This window comes from Ylistrum balloti, unplaced genomic scaffold, assembly GCF_031769215.1.
Source record: "Ylistrum balloti isolate Yb309-2 unplaced genomic scaffold, AGI_CSIRO_Ybal_v1 Utg369730, whole genome shotgun sequence".
Taxonomy (NCBI): domain Eukaryota; kingdom Metazoa; phylum Mollusca; class Bivalvia; order Pectinida; family Pectinidae; genus Ylistrum; species Ylistrum balloti.
This window is the reverse complement of record NW_026781945.1, coordinates 596,309-617,360: the sequence shown is the minus strand read 5'-3', so window position 1 is coordinate 617,360 and position 21,052 is coordinate 596,309. Positions and strand designations below refer to the sequence as shown.

Below are 21,052 nucleotides of genomic sequence, written 5' to 3'. Positions count from 1 at the left end.
CATCACACATAAATTTACATATTTTTTTTAGATATATTAACGTCTTTAAACAAATCCGTTTAATACTTTACTGACAAAACAAAACAGACAGAACAAATAAAGTATATATTAATGTAGACAAAAATTTTCAAAGACATTTTCATATCCACTTCAATAACATCTTATACATTATAAATAAAATTTTCTGTACTTCAGAAATTCTTCAAAACTGGATTATCTTTTTCAGTGTACCATAGCAAATTCTTTTAGAATGTTAAAAGAAGAATTGGAAGAAACACTTTGAGAACATTTTTTTCAATCTTTTTGTATCAATTTTGAGGTTAAGGAGGTATATGCTATCAGATAAATTAAATGTTGATAACATCATACAAATGATAAACATACACATTAACGATTCTCTTTTGTTAAAATGCATTTAACCATAATGATTAAAGAAAAAAATGAATTTCTTACCAAACTTCCATTTCCTATACTTCCTTATGAAAAAAGCTCAGCAAACACATATACATAAATCTATTACTATATCATTTCAAGCATATCAATAATTTTCTTTGAAATCTGTCTTTTCTCTAAGGAGGAATATTTTTGTCTTCATTTTCTTTATGAAAATTATCTTTATTATTGTTATTCAGAATAAAGAATCCAAGCATGATAAGTCTGTGGTAGCTAAAACGTGACATATAATTTGACAATGATTTCCCATTACTGTAATGTTCATTTCTCTATCTTCATATCTGTGTATCAACCTTTTTGAGAATATTTCTTATGTTTGTTACAATGATTATTGTAAAATAATTATTATACATTTGCCAAAAAAAAGTATCATTGAAGAGAAATATGTTTATGAAAAAGAAAAAGACCAATATATAAACATATTTAGATTTTTGTGAATTATTTCTAAAGCACAAGAAGATTATTCTTGATTCAAATTGTATTTAAGTACATTATTCCCCTGAATATTGAATTCCTCTGTGAGCTCAACATGTGACATAAAACAACCAATCACAGCTGAAATGTTTTTGATTGACTTCCAAGCACAACATTTTCAACAAGAATGAACCGGAAATAGTGCATAAAAAAAAAACTAGAAGAAAATTATGATAATAAAAATAAAAAAAAAAAGGAAAAAAGATATCACATACATCTCCACACACCCATACAAATAATGTTTGGAATGCTTTCATCCTGGGGCTCCTATCCAGAGGATGTGGATCTGTTTCACGGAAACATAGTTATTTCCTGTAACAAAACGTTCTTCAACCGAGATATCAAAAACCAGATGTCAGCTTTCCAACAGTTAAAAGACATCCTGGTAACTACTCATCTCCATGGCAACAATGTCATCCATAGATCTGAAACTATGGAAAACAACTTGTCTTTGTGACAACATGGTGATAGCTCCATCCACAGATCTGTTGTCATAGAAACAACTCATAACCATGGTAATGAAGATCATTACTTTCTCAACCAACTCATTTAAATGATTTTCAACAAGCGAGCAATTCCCAGGAAATCCATTTATCTCCAGTCGAATGTTTGACCTAGACCATAAGGTCATTCATTCATCCACATCACATCAGTAATAACAAGAGTCTCCATGGCAACCCATAATTTTCATGGCATCAAAAAAACCATTTGAACCTGATAGGAAATACTGTACATGGTCCATACCACAACAAAATAGAATTGTATGAGGGATAGCTTACAAGGAGCTAGGACTGGGGCTGCCATAACCGCTCGAGAGATCGTCACTTAAGCTCTGTGTCTGTCTCTTAATCTGTGACAAAGCACTGTAGTTATACGACATATTAGCAAACAACATTCTTTCTTCATAGTCATATTCACACAGTATTTTGTTTTCACACAGGTAGAACTTGTCTCCTACACAGAACCTGTAAACAAAGAAAAAAGATATGAATTAGTTCACAATGAATGGAAATAGCATCAGTTTAGATCACAGGGTTAATTCTTCATCATGATTTCATGCTGGTTAAATCTTTATTCTGCTGGGCTTATCACCCTGTAAACAGTCAGAGTCATTCTGAGGTGAAGCCTCCTCATAGTAGCTGGTGGGTGCCTCACTGAACAACATATGGGAGGCACGCTACCTGCCGTTCTAAGCAATTAGGGTTAAGTATCTTGCCCAAGGACATAACCTCCTCAGCACACACAGGTCCATTGCTCTGCTTCCTAAGAAACACAAACCGCCATGGGAAAGGAGCATTGAACTATGCACCTTGGATCTTCACTTATGGTTACATAGGCCAACACCAACCAATTTCCATTGTCCTTATTAATTCATCAAAAGTATCTTTTTGTATTAAGAAGGTCCTAACCTACACTATACTAGGAACTTATTGTACTGACCCCTCTTTACACTAGCTTCTTCATCAATGCTTCAGCTTATACAATGCAAAGTACTGGCCAGTATGTCTTCGCACTTCGAAATAAAACCACTTCATTGAAACAAAAAAGTTTTCTGGACTAAATTTGTTATCTGTTTTGTTTAATCAATCAATATTTTACTTTGCCATGAAATATCACTTGACAAACTGACTCTGAGTTAAACCTGTGAAATATCTCTTGACAAATTGACTCTTGAGTTGAAACCATGAAATATCTCTTGACAAACTGACTATTGAGTTGAAACCATGAAATATCTCTTGACAAATTGACTCTGAGTTGAACCCATGAAACATCTCGTGACAAATTGACTCTGAGTTGAACCCATGAAATATCTCTTGACAAACTGACTCTGAGTTAAACCTGTGAAATATCTCTTGACAAATTAGCTCTTCATTAACAAAGGAGATGACAATTGACAAACCAACTCTGGTTTGAACCCATAAAATATCTCTTGACAAACACTGACTTTGGGTTATTAAACTCAATGAAATGTCAGTTGACATGAAAGCATGTCAATGCCTACAATGATGACCTGTATGTAACACTTATCTATCTTGCTCACTAGTGATGCTGTTTTGGATATAACAAACATTCAATGATAAAACCTTTTTTCAGAAACATTAAACAAAGCATGTACAGAATCCGGGATACTTTATAGTGTAATTGCTCTGTATTAGAGATGTGACCTTTCAGTAAATGTTGTGCTCTGTATCGCCTCCAAGGAGACGTATAAAGAGATTGTGTGTTATGAAATACTGTCACAACCAATCAAGTCACTGTATTGGGAGCTACATCAATTACAAAACTGACAGAGACATTTATCAAACAGAAATTAATGTGCTTAGAAAAAATAAAAGTCATGAAAATGGTTTCTGACATTAAGGTACCCAGTGGGTATATAACTTATACAGTAAAATCGCATGTTAAAATTGTCATCATCATAAAAACTAGAATAAGAAAATTCAAATACTGTAAACACAAGATTTTATTGGTAATGATATTTCATCACTATACCATCTGAAATTTCTCTAAGCTCATAATCCCTTAATAAGAGTCACTTGCTCTGTCTATGGGTACCATTGTGTTCACGATATGTAAATAAGAACTAGAAAGAAGACAGACTGATGAGTTTGAATTCACGAGTTGAGTGCTAAATATATCACGACAAGCTACAATGACCCATGATTCAGTTCTTGATTTGATCCTTTAATCTAACCATCCTCTCTGACCTTACAATCTCAGGCCCCTGTTTTGACCTTCCTTATTGACCTCTGACAACTATGTTGACCCTTCAGGTTTACATCCTGTTTTGTCTGTCACTGAACAGAGCGATGCTGACCTCGTAACAGCCTTCACACTGACCTTTACTAATGACATTGTGTGAGGTGTTCTGACCCTATATTCATCATCAACAGTCTGTTGTTTATTCAATGAGACAGTATATGTGATTATTTACATCAGACAAAACCTTACCATAGAAATGGTCACTCAGACGCCCTAACAAGCAGGTGATCCAGGAGTCAAGCTCTTGAAGAAGCTTGTCAAAAAATCACTGATCCTATGACATTAATAAAAGAGTTTTGGGAATATGGATGTTTTTAGAAAGTGCTGACAGCTCTCCTCAGAGCACACACATACATACCAGATAACGAGATTGTGTGGTTATGAAAACCTTAATACTATAGACTGAACACTGAGTTGCGATTGAGTGACTACGAACAAAAGCTAATGATATTGTAGGCTGATGACACCTCCACTTTTGTTCCATAATTACATAACGTTGCCCAGGGTCCAGTCTCCGAGGCCCACTTATCATCAACACAGACAATCAGGCCATAAATCCTACACAATGGTCACTTGTATAACAGGCATGAAATTACTTGTATGTGTTTCCGTTACTACACCGATTGACAAGTAATTTTCACGTCTCCTGCTCTACAAATATATGTCTTCTTCAAGCGTCTACAGAGTCTTGACAGGCAATATACACCATATAGTTTGTACTCTGAAATACCCGTAATTATCTGTCAAATTTAACCCATTTCATAATAGATTAATCAGTTCAGAAACATGTTTTTTCCTTAAATAGAAATCCTTGAGCAGTCAAAACCTCCTATACCCCACAAATTCTCTGGCTCGTCACATATTCTTTTTATACATATATTTGTATTTTCCATATGTTTTTAAATTTCCTGTAAGAAATTGCCATAAAACCCTTGATAAAAGGAGAATTTCGTACTGCAAAGTAAAACATTTAGTTTACCTTTTCTTTCTTCTTAACTCTATTACATTTATAAAGAGTTTTTGAAGTCTGAAAACATTTAACTCTTTTATACAACACTTAACACATTTTCCCCTCCTACCTTTTAGTATATTTGTTTAATTTAACACCTGTGTTTAATTTGTGAGTTCTACCTGTGATTGCATTGTTGGCAAGCGAAGCACTCCAGATGATAAACATTACTTTTGGCCCTCATTACCATCTCAAATGCTGGGATCATTTTGGAACATGCAGAGCAGTAGCCTGTTGTACCAAATAATCTGAAATATATAAAAGAAATGTTTCCATATATTTGGCATCAAATCTGAGTTACTTATCATATATGCTTGCTGTAAGTGACCAGTTTATATTGCTTTCATTATAAATATGAAGTTCCAGTAAAAAATGATATATGAAATAAAGTCTCATCAAACCTTTTCTTTTGTGTAGGTCAAAGTGACCTACTTTTAATATGCAACATACCATCTCAGACAACCTTCTTCTTTGATTTAGGTCAAAGGTTAAAATATAGGTCAGACTTTTGATACATGACCAAGGTGAATCCATATCCCAAGTATAAAGTTCCTGTGTTAAGTAATGGAGAAAAAGGGACCCAGACAACCCTTTTTTTATGTAGGTCATATGCTAAAATGTAGGTCAGAGTGACTTACTCTTGATACATGAAACACTGTCTCACCACATTAAAGTTATATAACAAGTACATAAAGTTCCTGTGATAAGCAGTGCAGAAGATAAGGCCCAGACAAGATAGCGGAACCGCCACAACACAAAATTATAGTACCTCCAGTTTCTGATGGGGGATTTAAGATAAATTTGGATATCAATAATAAATGTTTTACCATTTTCACTTCAATTTATTATTTTTTGTATGTACATTTTGTCTATTGTGCTACAATATTTTTTTGCTGAAACATTAGAACTATCTATGTAATATTCTCAATGTGTAAGTTCTATAGAGCTTCAGATAACCTAGCAAATCTTTTGAAATGAAAATGGCAAAGATAAATAATATATAAAATATATCATGTGATCAGGCTTTACTTCTCAACTTAGAATATATTGTTATACATGTATAATCATAGTACATTGATATGAGTGTCTCCAGAATTTTTATCAAACAAGTTCAATAACTTGATATGTAATGAGTCTTCAGTTAAGTCAAATATCAATTTATTTAACTTGTTCAATAAAGTCGATATTACATCAGTACAAGTTTAAGATTCTATTGATCATATAACAAGTATTTTTAACAAATTTCCCAATATGGTAGACCTATTTTGATGCTGACAATATATTTTCAGTTTTGAAACAATCATATGGTTTCACCAGCACATGGCTTATTTAATGACATCACAATATTGTTATTATACAGTATGATAATGGATATTTATTACATGGCTGTATGACAGTTATGGCCACTAATGTGATAAATAAACACTGGTCATAACATATTGTACAATATTTTTCAAGAATTTAAGGAAATGTATTTTACCCCCATCAATTAATAATTAGTAAAAAAATAAAGGGCTTGGTCTTTTTGTAAAGAAATTGGATTAAAGCAATCAAGTTACCTGGGGTAAGTAGCCATTGGTAAATACCTTGCAACGGAAGGGAAATAACTCCACAAGTTTAGGTCAAATGAAAGTTTGTCAAACAAAGAAAAAATTAGATTGTATCTTTACACTGTGGAGAATTCCTCCACAAATAGACCACATCTGTTGAAAATTAAAGGAAGTGTGAATTTGTAAGCCATGTCATGTAAATAGGATTAAATCCTGTCAAGGTTGTTCTATAACACTCAACATATCTCTATTACACATTGATGTAATGTCACCCCACCCTGTTTAACCAAGCTTTGACATTTATGAGAGTAACACAAGGCTATACCCCTTACAACTCCCTCATCTGTCACCCCCTGCTAAGATAAATATACTGTACTCTACATAATTACTGCCCTGCTCTTTTTTGATTCTTACGATAATTTTTAAGAATTTTTGAGCTTAACTACAGCATAACAGTAAAATGATAAACATCCATCTGTTAAATTTCACTTAAATGATTTTAACCGTCCTTCTTTGTAATCAATCTATTATAGTATACCTTTTTCTTTAAGAACTTCATTGAAGGCATTGTAGCATTTGAGATTCATTGATATTATGCACAGTTGGTTTCATAAGCAACTTTATACCAGGGAGTTAATTATGTTGTGTATGGTAATTTATTTGACCATTAATAATCCTAACTTTATACCAAGCCGTTAATTATGTTACGTATGGTAAGTGACCTAACCATTAACAATCCATCTTTATACCAGGGAGTTAATTTCTTTGTGTACGGTACAATATTCATCTGACAAAAAATCTCAAACAAATGCTACTTGTTTGCCCAGTAGTATGTCTCGCTCCCCCCAACTCTCCAAACTCTGAATTTGAAGTCCCTGTGTTTACTACAGGATAAATATGATCTATGAAAATCTCCCCTTTAAACAAACAAAGCACTTTATCACATTCCTGGCTAAGCATTATAATATTTTGTAAAGCAACTTGTATTTGTATTACAATCTTTCACACATTGTTAATATTTTTGTTTAAATGCTCCACTAATGCACTGTTTTCACATATGTTTAATTCAACATGCAGTCCTCGATGAAAGCTAATGCTGTTTTGTTATACATGTTTTAATCATTAGGTTTGGAAACTGATCTGATAATTGGTAATAATGTATTTTGATAGTGTATACAGGATATTACTACAGTGTAGCTCCAGTCAAACACTTACACAAATGACAGAGTACTGCTTGTCACAGTGCACAGGTTCACCATTACCAACAGGCATAAATGTTCAACAAATCAATTACTCACACATTGTAAACTCCAGTTTCCTAAAACCTTAACAGCTTAATGGATAAGAAATATATTTGTAATCCTGAAAAGATCAATAACGATGGCTGAAAATGCACTGCAGTTATTTTGACAAAATGGTAAAAAGAATACATTTTATTTTTTAACTCATTCCTGAGAAGTAATGCCTTTGCCTAATCGTCCCATGAGAACAATCGCATTAAGAAGCACTGAAATATCACAGTTGATTGTGTTTGTACCTAGCATCCGTGCAAGTTCTAACATACCTTTTAGATCTAATGACAGACTCTGCATGTTTTTCTCATGTTACAGAATAAGCTTGGATGTTTTATTTATCGGCCATTTAAAGGTCTAATGGATTTTAAGTGTGAATTGTTTTATGTTATCTGCATATAATCGGCCATTACATCCTGGTCAGTCGAGGAGTTTGACCAATCAAAAGCCTCCAAACAAATATCATCTGCCAAAGAACATTTGACATATACAGATCGTAATCACATACATAGACTTGTATGAATATCATCCTAGATCAAGAAACTACTTCTTTCATGGAGGAAAAAAATAAAAAAAATTTGAGACAACTTCGTCATAAAAGTGACAAGTTCAGATAGTATAACTATAAAGTGGTAAACTGCATGGACGGTCTCTTGCTGCCTTGTCACCTAAACAGAGCAGACCTATCTCAGTGACCTGTCCTTAGTTCATCCAAAGATGCTGGAGAACAAATTTACTTTAAATTCCTGTATTTGAACTGAAAGCAAAGGTCTTCAAAGATATGTTTCATTCACCCTATTGAGCCTTCTCTAGCCTGCAGTTGGGCCAGATCCTCCGAACACAAAAAATTGTAAAAAAACAATTGATAGAATTGAAAATTTTTGGATGTTTACCTGAGATAGTCTCTACGACATAGGAGGAGGTTTGCCTTTGTGAAGAGAGTAGATCCGACCTCGCCTAAGCGACAGTCACAACAGGAACATTTGAGGCAGTCCTCGTGCCAGAACTGTTCTAGAGCCTTAAGCATAAAGCGATCCCCGATCTCCTTCTTACATCCAGCGCACTCCTGCTTCGCCGCCATATTGGCTGGCTCCTGAGAAATCTGCATTGGTCCTGCAAAGACAGAAGGTGTGAAAACAATAAGTACTCGGGTCACCATTACAACTATCAGGTTACATGGCACTGAACAAAATACTGAAACGTAACAAATTAGACACCACTTTTACCTCACAGTTACCGGGTATGTTTTTTCATAAAATCTGACAAAAATTTACAATTAATAGGCAGGTTTAGGAGAGAAATGAATATCATACTTATAATTCTAGCAGGCAGTCTGGTATGTGATGCTGACAGGTAAATTAGAAGTTTCATCATTAGGCACTGTAGATAAGGTATAACACAGAAATCTGATAAAGGGATTCAAGATGTTGTAATCTGGTATTAATAACCAACGGTTACTATGACGTATCACAAAAGCTGAAAGATTAACCTTTATGTTTATAATTTTACATAATTCTGCATGTAAATATCCGTTTTTGTGGACATCTCATTGCACAAGGGCATTTTGAGAAAGTTCACATCTGAGTTGCATTTTGCTTATCTATTGTTTTCTTCTGACAAATAATTAAAATTCAATTAATTTAGTTGAAATTCACTGTAATTTTAAATTCAGATTTTAAGAAGTATTGTGATTATTTGCGTGTTTTAGCTATAGGAAAGAATCATGGGTAACTGTATGTAAGTTGAATTAAAATACAGATGAAGAACTAATCTGTAACTAATTATGTAGAGATGCTAAACAACACAACAGTAACTTGGTGTAATGATTACAGTCACTAATTACCTAATCATCATTAACCTATTTCACGCGGAGGAAATCTGTTCCTAAGACTCTGATAGGAAAATAAATATGTAGATAAAATATCACACAGTTTTAACTCTGATCAAGTAGATAACAGCTTTACAGTTTGATACTAACACTAAGCTATACGGAAATACACTATAGAAACTGTAGAGAAAAAATACCCTGGAAAAATTTGGACTAAGTAAAGCCTATAATTTTTCACTGCAACTCAAAGGATAAGGGTTATCATTTATATTATTACAAAAATTTACTTAAAGATTTAATACTTTGGTCCTAGAATAATCTTCACCATCTAAATTCTTTATTTTACAACATAAGGCATATAGCTGATTCTTTCTTCCTTTGTTATAACAGTGAGCTAATAAAGGTAAGCTGTCCTCACTAGAATATCCCCTTATTGTATTGTGTATGTTAATGTACATGCCTATTTAACAAAACACATTTAACCAAAGGAAATGAAGTCATGAACTATTATGAAAAAGATAAAGGATACAGAATGTAAATCTTTAATGTGGAGAGACGGATTAGGGTCCATTTTAATTGATTAGAGTCAGGAAAACAACATGGATGTTGGACTTGGTATCACCTTCATCTAAGTTCATGTATCGGCCTCCTGAATCAACCATTAATCATTTAATCATTCATAACAGTAGCACAAATAATGACATTGTCCCTCTGTCAATGTCACTATTGTGAAACGCTGCTGTCGGCCATTGCCGGTGGTGAGTAGCATGGTATCAATATAGCAGTACCAAATATAAATCCAATTATAAGTAAACGATTTCCTGTTAGCTTATATTGAAACATTTGGACACAAATTTTGTAGAACATAGTTTGGATTGACATAAATGACAATAATCGATGTGATGGAAAACATTCTAATCAATTTACATAATTATCTCATAACAAACAGTTTAAGGGTGTATGAACCACTTCAAACATGGTATATGTATTTTGTATAAAGAGTTATCTCCCTTCATTTTTTCCATATGTGCAATCTAAGAAACAAAACTATCTTGATCTACTAAAGAGATAATTTTTTTGTGATCATGTAAATTTAATAATGTCTTAAACTTTTTACAAAAAGTTGAAATAAATGTTTAGGAATATATATCAAAAGTTGTCTACAAAATGTTGCTGAAAGATCTTCAATTGTTCTTGTGCTGACCAACTGTGTGTCGTGAGTTTCTAAGATGTGACAATACCATATTGCCTTTTGATGGGAAAAATGTGACCAGACTATCCAAAAATATGAGAACAGCTTGATTCTTAAAAAGGATGTGACATATAGAATGTTATATGAGACAAATATGCCTGTAACAAAAACCATATTTCAGACAAGAAACCAGCAAGCTTACTGCTCCTCTCAGTACTCACCTGACTTGGAGTCTTGACTGCGAGTAGTGTGCCTATGACAATAGCAATATTTTAGTAGGAGGCAGGTTTCACGTGAATGCCATGAAGAGCTCGATGGTGTATATATGTGTGCGGTGGGTATTCCACTGTGTGTGAGATAAATGACAGAGATGGTGATCAGCTGTCTATAAAGTGAATGAGAAAGGGGAGGAGGGGGAGGGGATTCTCCAATACAAACTCTCCCATTAACACAACAATGCTCCACTGTGATACACTAATGCAATATTTCTCACAATATCTGTGTGATACACTAATGTAATAGTTGTAATCAGCTGATGCCGGAGACATTAGGATACTAATCTCTACCCGAGATAATTAATGCTGTATCAAACAATTTTCTGCTGGATGGTAAGAACTGATAACCCCGCTCATCTCTACAACATCAGGCAAACTTGGGATATTCTCCTGTTATAAATTTAACCATAAACTAATATCACAGCCTTTAAAGCTCCTTCCATTTTTTCATTGGTAGTTAGGTTAGAGAGATCTGTATCTTTACCATCTGTAGCCAGCAGCAGAATCATAATTATTACAATATTAAGACTGTTTTAGATTCAAGATTTTGCGGTGATTTATTCAAAATTTAGACATAATACCAAACATAAAAATCTATAGTCAGAATACAGATTATTATCATTGATTAACATTTGAATTATTCCATTTAATAATACAAAGTTTAAAAAGTTGTAAAAGAATTCTAATTAATACATACTTTGATACAAAAGTTACAAGCCTCAAACAAGGATCCTTGTAATAAGGACACAGGACAACATCATTCCTTTATTTTTATTGAATTTCTAAGCAATGCATAAAGATGTTTTTTGACATATCAGATTGAAGTATCACTGATATTTAAAGCATTCATTGTAAAACATTTTTTTAATTGCAAGTCTCTGACAGTCATTCTGATATTATAAGACTTCTCTAATTTTTCAGAAAAAGTCAATGTTAGAAATACAATCTAACTAAAACTGAGGTATGTTTGATTGAATTCCGTGAACTAGTAGAAAGTCTTCAGTAGTTGTTATGAGAGTAAGATCTTCTGTGTTCTAAATTTGCTTTCAACATGCACAAGTTAGAATATGATAACTACAAACTACTAAGCTAGGGGTATCCCTATCAGTTTTTGACTTGGTGGTCAGGAGGCACAGTGGTAACACACTTGTCTCATTTGTAACCCCTAGGGTTTGATTTCCTTATCAAATGTTCAAAAGTATGGAGTCACCTGCCCGCCCATTTGGATTTTTGCCGGGTACTCCAGTTTCCTCCCACAGTTACACCCCCCCACCCTGCTCTTCCATCCAAGTTAACAATAAAAGTAGAAATATCTTGTTTCCCAATTGTTGTAAAATACATGTGAAAAATGTTTTGATCAGTATCAAAGTTTCACAAATATTTGTTTATGAAATTATGTATTCAAAATATTGACTGTTAACCATTTTTTTGGGGGGTTTCACATAAATGCAAAATAAAAATCAGAAATGAAGAGATGACAAACAAAACTTGACTGAGATGGTTATTTGTGTGTTTCTTGCGAGGAACATAATTGAATCTTTATTAATTACCATCACTACCATCAAGGCAATGAAATTAGATCATTATGTACATAAAATTTCATCAGCACGTCTATATATACCTATCAGTAGAAAATTAAGTAATATATATTTTCATTAGTGGAACTAGATGTGATGGTATATACATGGAAATCAATAAACATATGATATACAGTGGGACTAAAAATGGCAACTACTTACTATAATATGAACAGGCAACGTGAGTTATCCTGTTTTTACTAATCAACAACGTCCAGTCCACTATCCATAACTATACACACCTGACACCATGTCAGGTTTTCTCACGGAACTCTAATTCTGATTAAAAGTTTATTCAATTAACATTCAGGCTAATTGAACACAACTTACACAAAGTACAGAAGTAAATTAATTACAGATCCAAGAATGGATTGGAATCTTATCATGTTTACTGCTAAATGAATGATTCATCAATTTCTTTGTAGGGAAAACAGCTTAATATATAAATATATAAATTAGAGACCTGTATTCATGAATTTATTAGTGCTGTACTGGCGATCATACTAAACATAGAACAGATCAATTAACACCGTAAAAAAAACCTACTTAATAAGCATGTGGAAATCGGCAACCTGATTAATCAAGTCAGGTCGATAGAAGTAAGGGAATCTCCGCGACATTCCACAGAACTATTCTGTACCATTAATTAACAGCCTGTGTCCTCTGCCCTTCCCTGTGATTGAAAATTACCTGTAATTGCAGACATCAGAAATACAGGAATCTCTGACAAAGGTAATCACACTGTTGTGATTATAGTCATGGGAACTGGGCCTGAAAAATTCCCCTGTTTAATTAAAATAAGATATATGCTATCTTGTGACATTAGGCCTATACACTGGAATGTTTATTCAAGTCTTGTGTGCTTTTTATCATCTAAAAATAATAAAAATTTTACTATCAACTTCTTGTCATCTGAATTGAATTGTCATTGAATACAATTTCAATGGCATCAAAAACGGTTTCCTGAAATCAGACATCCTTACATTTCTACTATTCCTTTGTGTCAATTTCATGGGTTTATCCAATATTTTTTTTAATCTTTGATTTCCGACACATGCTGACAGGGTCCCCTCTACATCTCCTGTATATCAGCTGTCCTGGTGATCAAACCAGACATGATTAACTCAGTCTGTTGGATACCTCATCTACCCAACACTAAGGACACCACAAATTTGAAAATTAATCTGTTGTTTGGGATACTATAGAACTGCAGTTGCTGGGGCTGCAAAGGTAATTAACACATGGGAGATTTTCCACACTACTGATAATCATCTGATTGATGACTTATGTTTCAGTTGAACAGATTCCCACCCGAGATAAGTCTTCTCACATGGTCGCACCAAGTAGAGACATGTTCAAGACCTTGTCCAATGTTTGAATCCATCATTAATCATTCAAAATTACTAATGTGGCAAAAAAGCCACCAATCAAGGCAGAAAAACCAGGTCACGAGAAAATAAAGTTACCAGCATGACTCTATCAAATATCATGTTGAAATTTTACGCCATGTATAAAGCAAAATGTAAAGAAAAGTAAAGATGTGGAGAGAACACCCAACCTGGATAAAACATGAAATATGGACATAATGAATTCTAGAAGGTGATAAACAGATAAAATGAATGTGCTATTTAAAACGACATGAACTACAGGCATTTCAGTAACACAGGAAAAAACATTCTGTACCGATGGATAAAAACTAAGCCTTTTTATCCAAATCTGATAAATAACCACTTAAAATTTCCTTACCACCGCAGTAAAACATGGAAAGCATTTTAAAATTTAGCTTTTGATTATTATCCCCAAGACTAGTAATCCGGTAATTGAATAACTAACTTTCCCAACCCAAACATTCTGAAATAACAGCTGGCTGTTATTATGGTATGGAACTTTAAAATGACGCCACTGTATTTAATAACAGAAATGCCCCCTGTTTAAAAGCAAAAACAAAATGGCCAATAAACCTGTCTCGCTGTAAGGAAGGTTTGTTTTTAGATCTTGATTTGTCCTATTTTAAAACACAAGAATGTTTTCTAGCGGATACCAACCTCCTCCCATCTATAATACCTGGCATCAACACCTGTTTATCAAAGAACCTGGCTAATAAGAACTTTAACAGACAGTATTAAACAGGTGATCAGAACTTCTGCAATTTCTACTTTTACATTTAAATCTTGTTAATCAGTATCTTGTCTTAATCAGGTTTTCTTCACTTCTTTATGACACACCCTTCTTCACTAGAATTTCTCTACTCTTTTACGACAGACCCTTCTTCACTAGAATTTCTCTACTCTTTATGACACACCCTTCTTCACTAGAATTTCTCTACTCTTTATGACACACCCTTCTTCACTAGAATTTCTCTACTCTTTATGACACACCCTTCTTCACTAGAATTTCTCTACTCTTTATGACACACCCTTCTTCACTAGAATTTCTCTACTGTTTTACGACAGACCCTTCTTCACTAGACTTTCTCTACTGTTTTACGACAGACCCTTCTTCACTAGCATTTCTCTACTGTTTTACGACAGACCCTTCTTCACCAGAATTTCTCTACTCTTTTACAACAGACCCTTCTTCACCAGAATTTCTCTACTGTTTTATGACACACCCTTCTTCACTAGAATTTCTCTACTCCTTTACGACAGACCCTTCTTCACTAGAATTTCTCTACTCTTTTACGACAGACCCTTCTTCACTAGAATTTCTCTACTGTTTTACGACAGACCCTTCTTCACTAGAATTTCTCTACTCTTTTACGACAGACCCTTCTTCACCAGAATTTCTCTACTGTTTTACGACAGACCCTTCTTCACTAGAATTTCTCTACTCTTTTACAACAGACCCTTCTTCACCAGAATTTCTCTACTCCTTTACGACAGACCCTTCTTCACCAGAATTTCTATGCATCTCTATGACAGAACCTTCACTTTTTTATGACTGACCATTCTTCATCGGAATTTCTTCAGTATCTTACGACAGAATCAAAATTTCTATACTCCTTACAACATACCAGGTAGCCCTTCCAAACCCTATACTTCCAGACTGTGAAATACTCAAACTGACTCCTTGTTCGTAAGAAAGCCAAGGAGATTTTTTGTTTACCTCTTTGCACCTAACATTATTCTAGTTTGCTGACATTATAATATTCCAAATTTTTGACCTTACCGTACTCCAGTCTGTTGACTTTACTGTGTGTCAATTGATGATCTAACTGTACTCCAGTTTTATGACCTTACCACACTCCAGTTTGTTGGTCTGACCACACTCAAGTTTGTTGGTCTGACCATACTCTAGTTTGTTGGTCTGACCATACTCAAGTTTGTTGGTCTGACCATACTCTAGTTTGTTGGTCTGACCATACTCAAGTTTGTTGGTCTGACCATACTCTAGTTTGTTGGTCTGACCATACTCTAGTTTGTTGGTCTGACCATACTCAAGTTTGTTGGTCTGACCATACTCTAGTTTGTTGGTCTGACCATACTCAAGTTTGTTGGTCTGACCATACTCTAGTTTGTTGGTCTGACCATACTCTAGTTTGTTGGTCTTATTGTATTCCAGTTTGCTGACTTACTACCATACTCCAGTTTGTTGGTCTTACCATACTCTAGTTTGTTGGTCTTATCGTATTCCAGTTTGCTGACTTACTACCATACTCCAGTTTGTTGGTCTTACCGTTTTGTGTTTAGTTGGTATTATAAGTATGATCCTCCAATCATGTCGTCAGTCAAATGATGTTACAGCACCATCTATGTCGATCTGTCTTTACCTTAGGCTAGAAGATAATTTCCAAAAATGACTGAAGGACGGCTGTAGGAATTCTCACAATGTTTTCTATCAGTCAGTTGATATTAAATTTTTCAATGCATCAGATATTATAGAGCCTTCCAAACAATACTTTCAATTTAAACTAGACAAGAAGTGTTACAAGCTATCATGGCAGCCAGCTAAGCGGTGGCAATCCTGACGGTACAGGCAATCGAGTCTAGCAAGGTATGTAATTGCTTTCCGAATGAATCAATGTACAAAACAATCTTACAAGGCATGCATGAAAAAATTGGAAACATTATAACAATGTGTAAATTAATCAGAGAGATTGGGAAAAATTGAAACAGCTCTCCCGTTCAATTAGGCAAGGATAGAAAGCTATAGGTCTGATTACTAAAGCACTAAAAATCTACCCAAATGAATCACGCCTCTCATTGGAAAACTAATTTCTTTTCTGGAATTAGAGACAAACTTATCAAAACTATGTCAGGAAGGAAGAAAAAATGGGAAAGGATGTAAGAATCAATTATTGTGAATAGGTTTGTAGCTACAATATTGGAGAAAGCACGGAACGCCATGTTTGAATAGTCTCCTCGGTGCCATTAATATCCAGCACAGTTCAAGCATGAACATGGGTGTCATGTGAGGAGACCTGAACAATTAGATGCCTCAGTGCTCCTAAATTGTCTCTGTAATTTGTGTAATTGCATGTAAAACCCTCATCCCTCACAATTTCAGTTTTATGTGGAGAGAGAGACAGGATTAAAAGAAATGGAAAGACAGAAAATAGATGAAGAGAGTAAAGTCATAGAATGAACTGAAAGAAAAGTTTGGAAAATGTGACAAGAAATGTTTTATCAGGATAAAAAAATACTATGTTAACATCAAAATATATCATTTCTGATTATTATCAAATTCACAAAATACATAAAAACATATATATTATGTGAAAAGGACTACATTTCTAAACTAGAAATGATTTTCATTGCCTGTAATAAGCTCAAGCCAGGTGATAAACCCATCCAATGAGGTGTCCCTCCGTAGCCCCATGATCAAAACCCAAAAAGATACAGTGAACAACTAAACCCTGAATGATATGAGTGAAGTTACACAACTCTTCAAGCGTCTCTGGAAAATCTGCCTGACAAACAGAATATTCAACAATTAGCTACACCCTCAGAAACAAGGAAAGAAAAGCTGAGTAGGTTAACTTGATCCTCAAATTAGTTCAAGAGAAGTTGCAGTTATAATTCAGGTGAAAAAGTCTTCTATTCGTGTACTGTGATGGACAGGAAACAGACTGGGAAACTTGAAACTTAGAGATTCTCCTCCATAATATTGGCACCTACCTAAATCTGATTGACATTTGTTTTGAATTTCTGCATTAAAAAACGTAGAAACAGATTCCGATAAGAAAAGATTAATTTTATCATAGACAGATGTACATTTCACAGTGAATATATATATAACTTTTGGTTTCTAGCAAAGTACACCTACAGTAAGAATGTATGTGATGCTTTATGCTAATGGGATACAAAAAAGTTTCTGTTTCAGAAACTGCACAAAGGAAAATTGTATGCGATTGATCGTGTGTCAGCTAATTATATAAATACATGTACCTACCTACTTAAGACGTTCTGAAGTGTTACATTGTCACAAGATGAAGTTACGTCTCAACACATGTATTTTACAGTTATCAACCTTTAAACGGCTTAACAGTTTTCCTGTATATAAAAAATACTAAAATATGAAAAGAGGATTAATATTTTATCTTTCATGGAAAATCTAACAAATTACCAACCTTGACTAATACCATTATGGTGTCAGGCTTAGGGTTTTTAGCTCAATATCACATCATATGATAGTAATTATTGGCTAAATTAATCATGTGCTAGAGAAAACGCCTTCTAATTAATCAAATGAGATTCCAACAAAGACATGCTATCTTCACATCCACACATGTTTTTGTGACATAACAATCGAGTTGTGTCCCTTGGTGAAGCATTTCTGGTAGGCTAAAGTTAACAAATAAGGAATTTTTTTTGGTGAGAATTTTCATGAAGAGACCCAAGGTGAATTCACATGTCTTATAAACCAGCTCTCCTCCATGTGGAAAAACATTTCTGAAAACATTAACCAATGGTGAGGATTTCACGATCAGGGAATTTCCTTCCATAAAGCAATCCTTTTTTTTTAATTATATGCATGAAAATATTTATTTCTATTATCAAGATTTTCACCTGAAAAGTTTCTCCTACCTCAAGCCAAAATGTAGAGAATTAATTCACTTAATTTCAATCCCTTTAAACATTTACCCTCTTGGTCTTAAAAAGTCATAAATATTATCATGTTAAAATAAAAATACTGTTCACTACACAGAATTGGATCTTAATAGAAAAACAATATAGAATTCAGTTGATTTCATACATAAAATGACTGCTTAAAAAGTTGATCTGCCAATAAGCCCACACCACAGGTAATAAGTCGAAAATGTTTAGTATGGGATAAGTGAAATTAATAATTCTAACCGAATTTCTTGGCAATTAACCAAATTGACATGAAAAGAATTGCCTTATCAAAGGTTGTAAATATATAGTTTTTTCCAAGTCTTGCTAAATTTTTAATATAGAATTTTTTATTTTAATGACATCGACAGTTATCAACTTCTCTTCAGTATAATGTGAAAATGTCATACTGAAAGCAGCTGTTGAGAAATTTGAACCAGATCAAAAAAGGTTTAATGTGTGATCAGCTACGTCAACCAGCCAGGTAATCTGACACTGAATGTCTTATTTCATCTATAGCATGACATAATTATTTTGCTAGGAATATTAATTAAAACTGCTTGCCTGACGCAATTACTTGATCCTCAGGAAAAATCTCCTGACAATCCTGGATTAGACAAAATACTGCTATAAGTCATTAGCTTCAGGTAACGAGAAACTCAACAACTAAGGCGTGGTCAAATGTGAATTGAGAGCCAAACATAAATTATTTCAGTAAAAGTAATCACTAGGTGTCAATCGCCTGTTCAGTTCTGAGAAACAAATTTTATATAACAATGTTCACATGTAAATTAATGTAATTCAGTAAGTATCAGTAAAGCCCTACATGTATTACCGCTATTTGCGTCATTAATTATTACACCTTTATTGGAAATTTTAGTGCTCACATTTTGTTACAGTTATTTCCCTTTGGTTTCTTCAAATCTTTATCATCTAGTATTTCATCTGTAAGTGTTACTTTTGATTATATCATCAATCAAACTGACAAAGTACAATCCATACTTTTGGATGTTTTGAACTCTTTAAGAAAGGGAGATACAGTTATATAGTAGCATAGGTAGCATACACCTTTAAGTAAAACAAATGAAAAAATATGCTTCAAATATGAGTTAAGAATTTTTGTTTATTTTTAGGTGACTGTTACAAAATTGCAGATTTTGATGCAAATTAAAAAGGTTTTGTTTTCAGATTGCTTTGACATATCAGCATGTGACTGACAGGTAAATGTGTCCTTTGACGCTCACCCACCATGTTGTTTGTGCCAAATGTATCTTCACTTATATGGTGCTGTTAATTAAAAAAATTGAATCAGATAATTAACAGAAAAGTACATTGAGGAAAAAAGTTGCTTTCCTTGTATAAATTTGTAAACCAGGAATATTTTCACTTGCACATTGCCAGACTATATTTCACAATCAAGCGTTAACTTTTGAAACATTTCTGTAATTTGATTTCAACTTTAATTAAAATATTAATCAAAGGATAGAAATTAAATTACCAATGGTAAACAAATTTGAACTAATGTCTAAAAATCAACATGTCTTATTGAATCAATAAATTCAAATTCATTAAATAACTTTCAAAAAAGAAATTAATTTCTCAATCAGCTTAAACTAACCAATTTAACACTGTACAGGTTTAAGTTTTATCAAAACAAACTTTTTCTTGGTCTGTTAAGAAATGAAAAGTTGATAAAACTTCATCCAAAACAGAAAAAAACAATATACTGTTGTTTTACCTGATTAATATGAGACCAGATACCTATTATTATTTGTTGTGATCATTACCAGATTAATTTCCAGATTTCCACATAATCAAAATTTCCAGATAATTAAAAAAAAAAGTTGAGAGATGTTGTCTATATTGTCTTTTCTACTAAAATCTAAAATGAAATCACTTTTATGTAAGCTGTTCCAAAAAAGATTTCACACATTTAAAGAGAGAAAAAAAAAGTTGGAGGGATTTGAGAAACATATCTGAGGGAAAGGCATTAATTGCTGAGTCTATCCGTTACTTATGTAAATGTCTGTTGTCATATAAATCACATACAGCCATTAGCCTTCTAAAGCATTAGTGTATATCTAGGAATACTTAGATACAGATATAAGCACCATTCTAATTTGTATAAATGGCTTCGTGGCTGTATATCCTAAGCTATTGCTGTACTTCTCACTGCTGCACTGAGGGATCTGGACGAGCAATATTTCAAGGACAAAATTTGTTTTAGACAGAAAATTTCCACTCTAAGAAAACGAAAAACTGTGTTCCTGTCACTCATCACCTTGTACTGGCCAAGACACATTCTGTATCTTATCCAAACTTGAGAAACTTTCAAAACCACCATTTTTTCTCTCGTAAATTAGAAGACATCTCGTCATGGGGCAGGATATATTGGTATGTGCACTGCTATTGTGGCTGCCTGGTTTGGTTAATTGGGCAAGTTGATATCTTTCAATTAGGCTGTGAGTGTGTGTATCATTGCCCCAAACCATCTCTCCCAGGAAAACTGGCAATAATTGGAACATCATTTACACCCTACCAAATCCAATTACTAGCATAAAGTCTCTGATTTACAAAATGTCTGTA

At 33.6% G+C, this 21,052-nt stretch overlaps 1 protein-coding gene across 2 annotated transcripts in view; it reads right to left on the bottom strand.

Moving 5' to 3' along the window:
- Positions 1–954: 954 nt before the first annotated feature.
- Positions 955–21,052, bottom strand: part of LOC132565717 (LIM domain only protein 3-like) — a 93,137-nt gene continuing 73,039 nt past the window's right edge. For both annotated transcript variants that reach the window (XM_060230420.1, XM_060230419.1), the window contains exons 2-4: positions 8,435–8,654; positions 4,822–4,947; positions 955–1,892 (exon numbers count right to left, since the gene is read on the bottom strand). In XM_060230420.1, the coding sequence (XP_060086403.1) occupies positions 1,703–1,892; positions 4,822–4,947; positions 8,435–8,649 (531 nt within the window). In that variant the 5' untranslated portion in view covers positions 8,650–8,654 and the 3' untranslated portion in view covers positions 955–1,702. The remainder of the gene's footprint in view (positions 1,893–4,821; positions 4,948–8,434; positions 8,655–21,052) is intronic.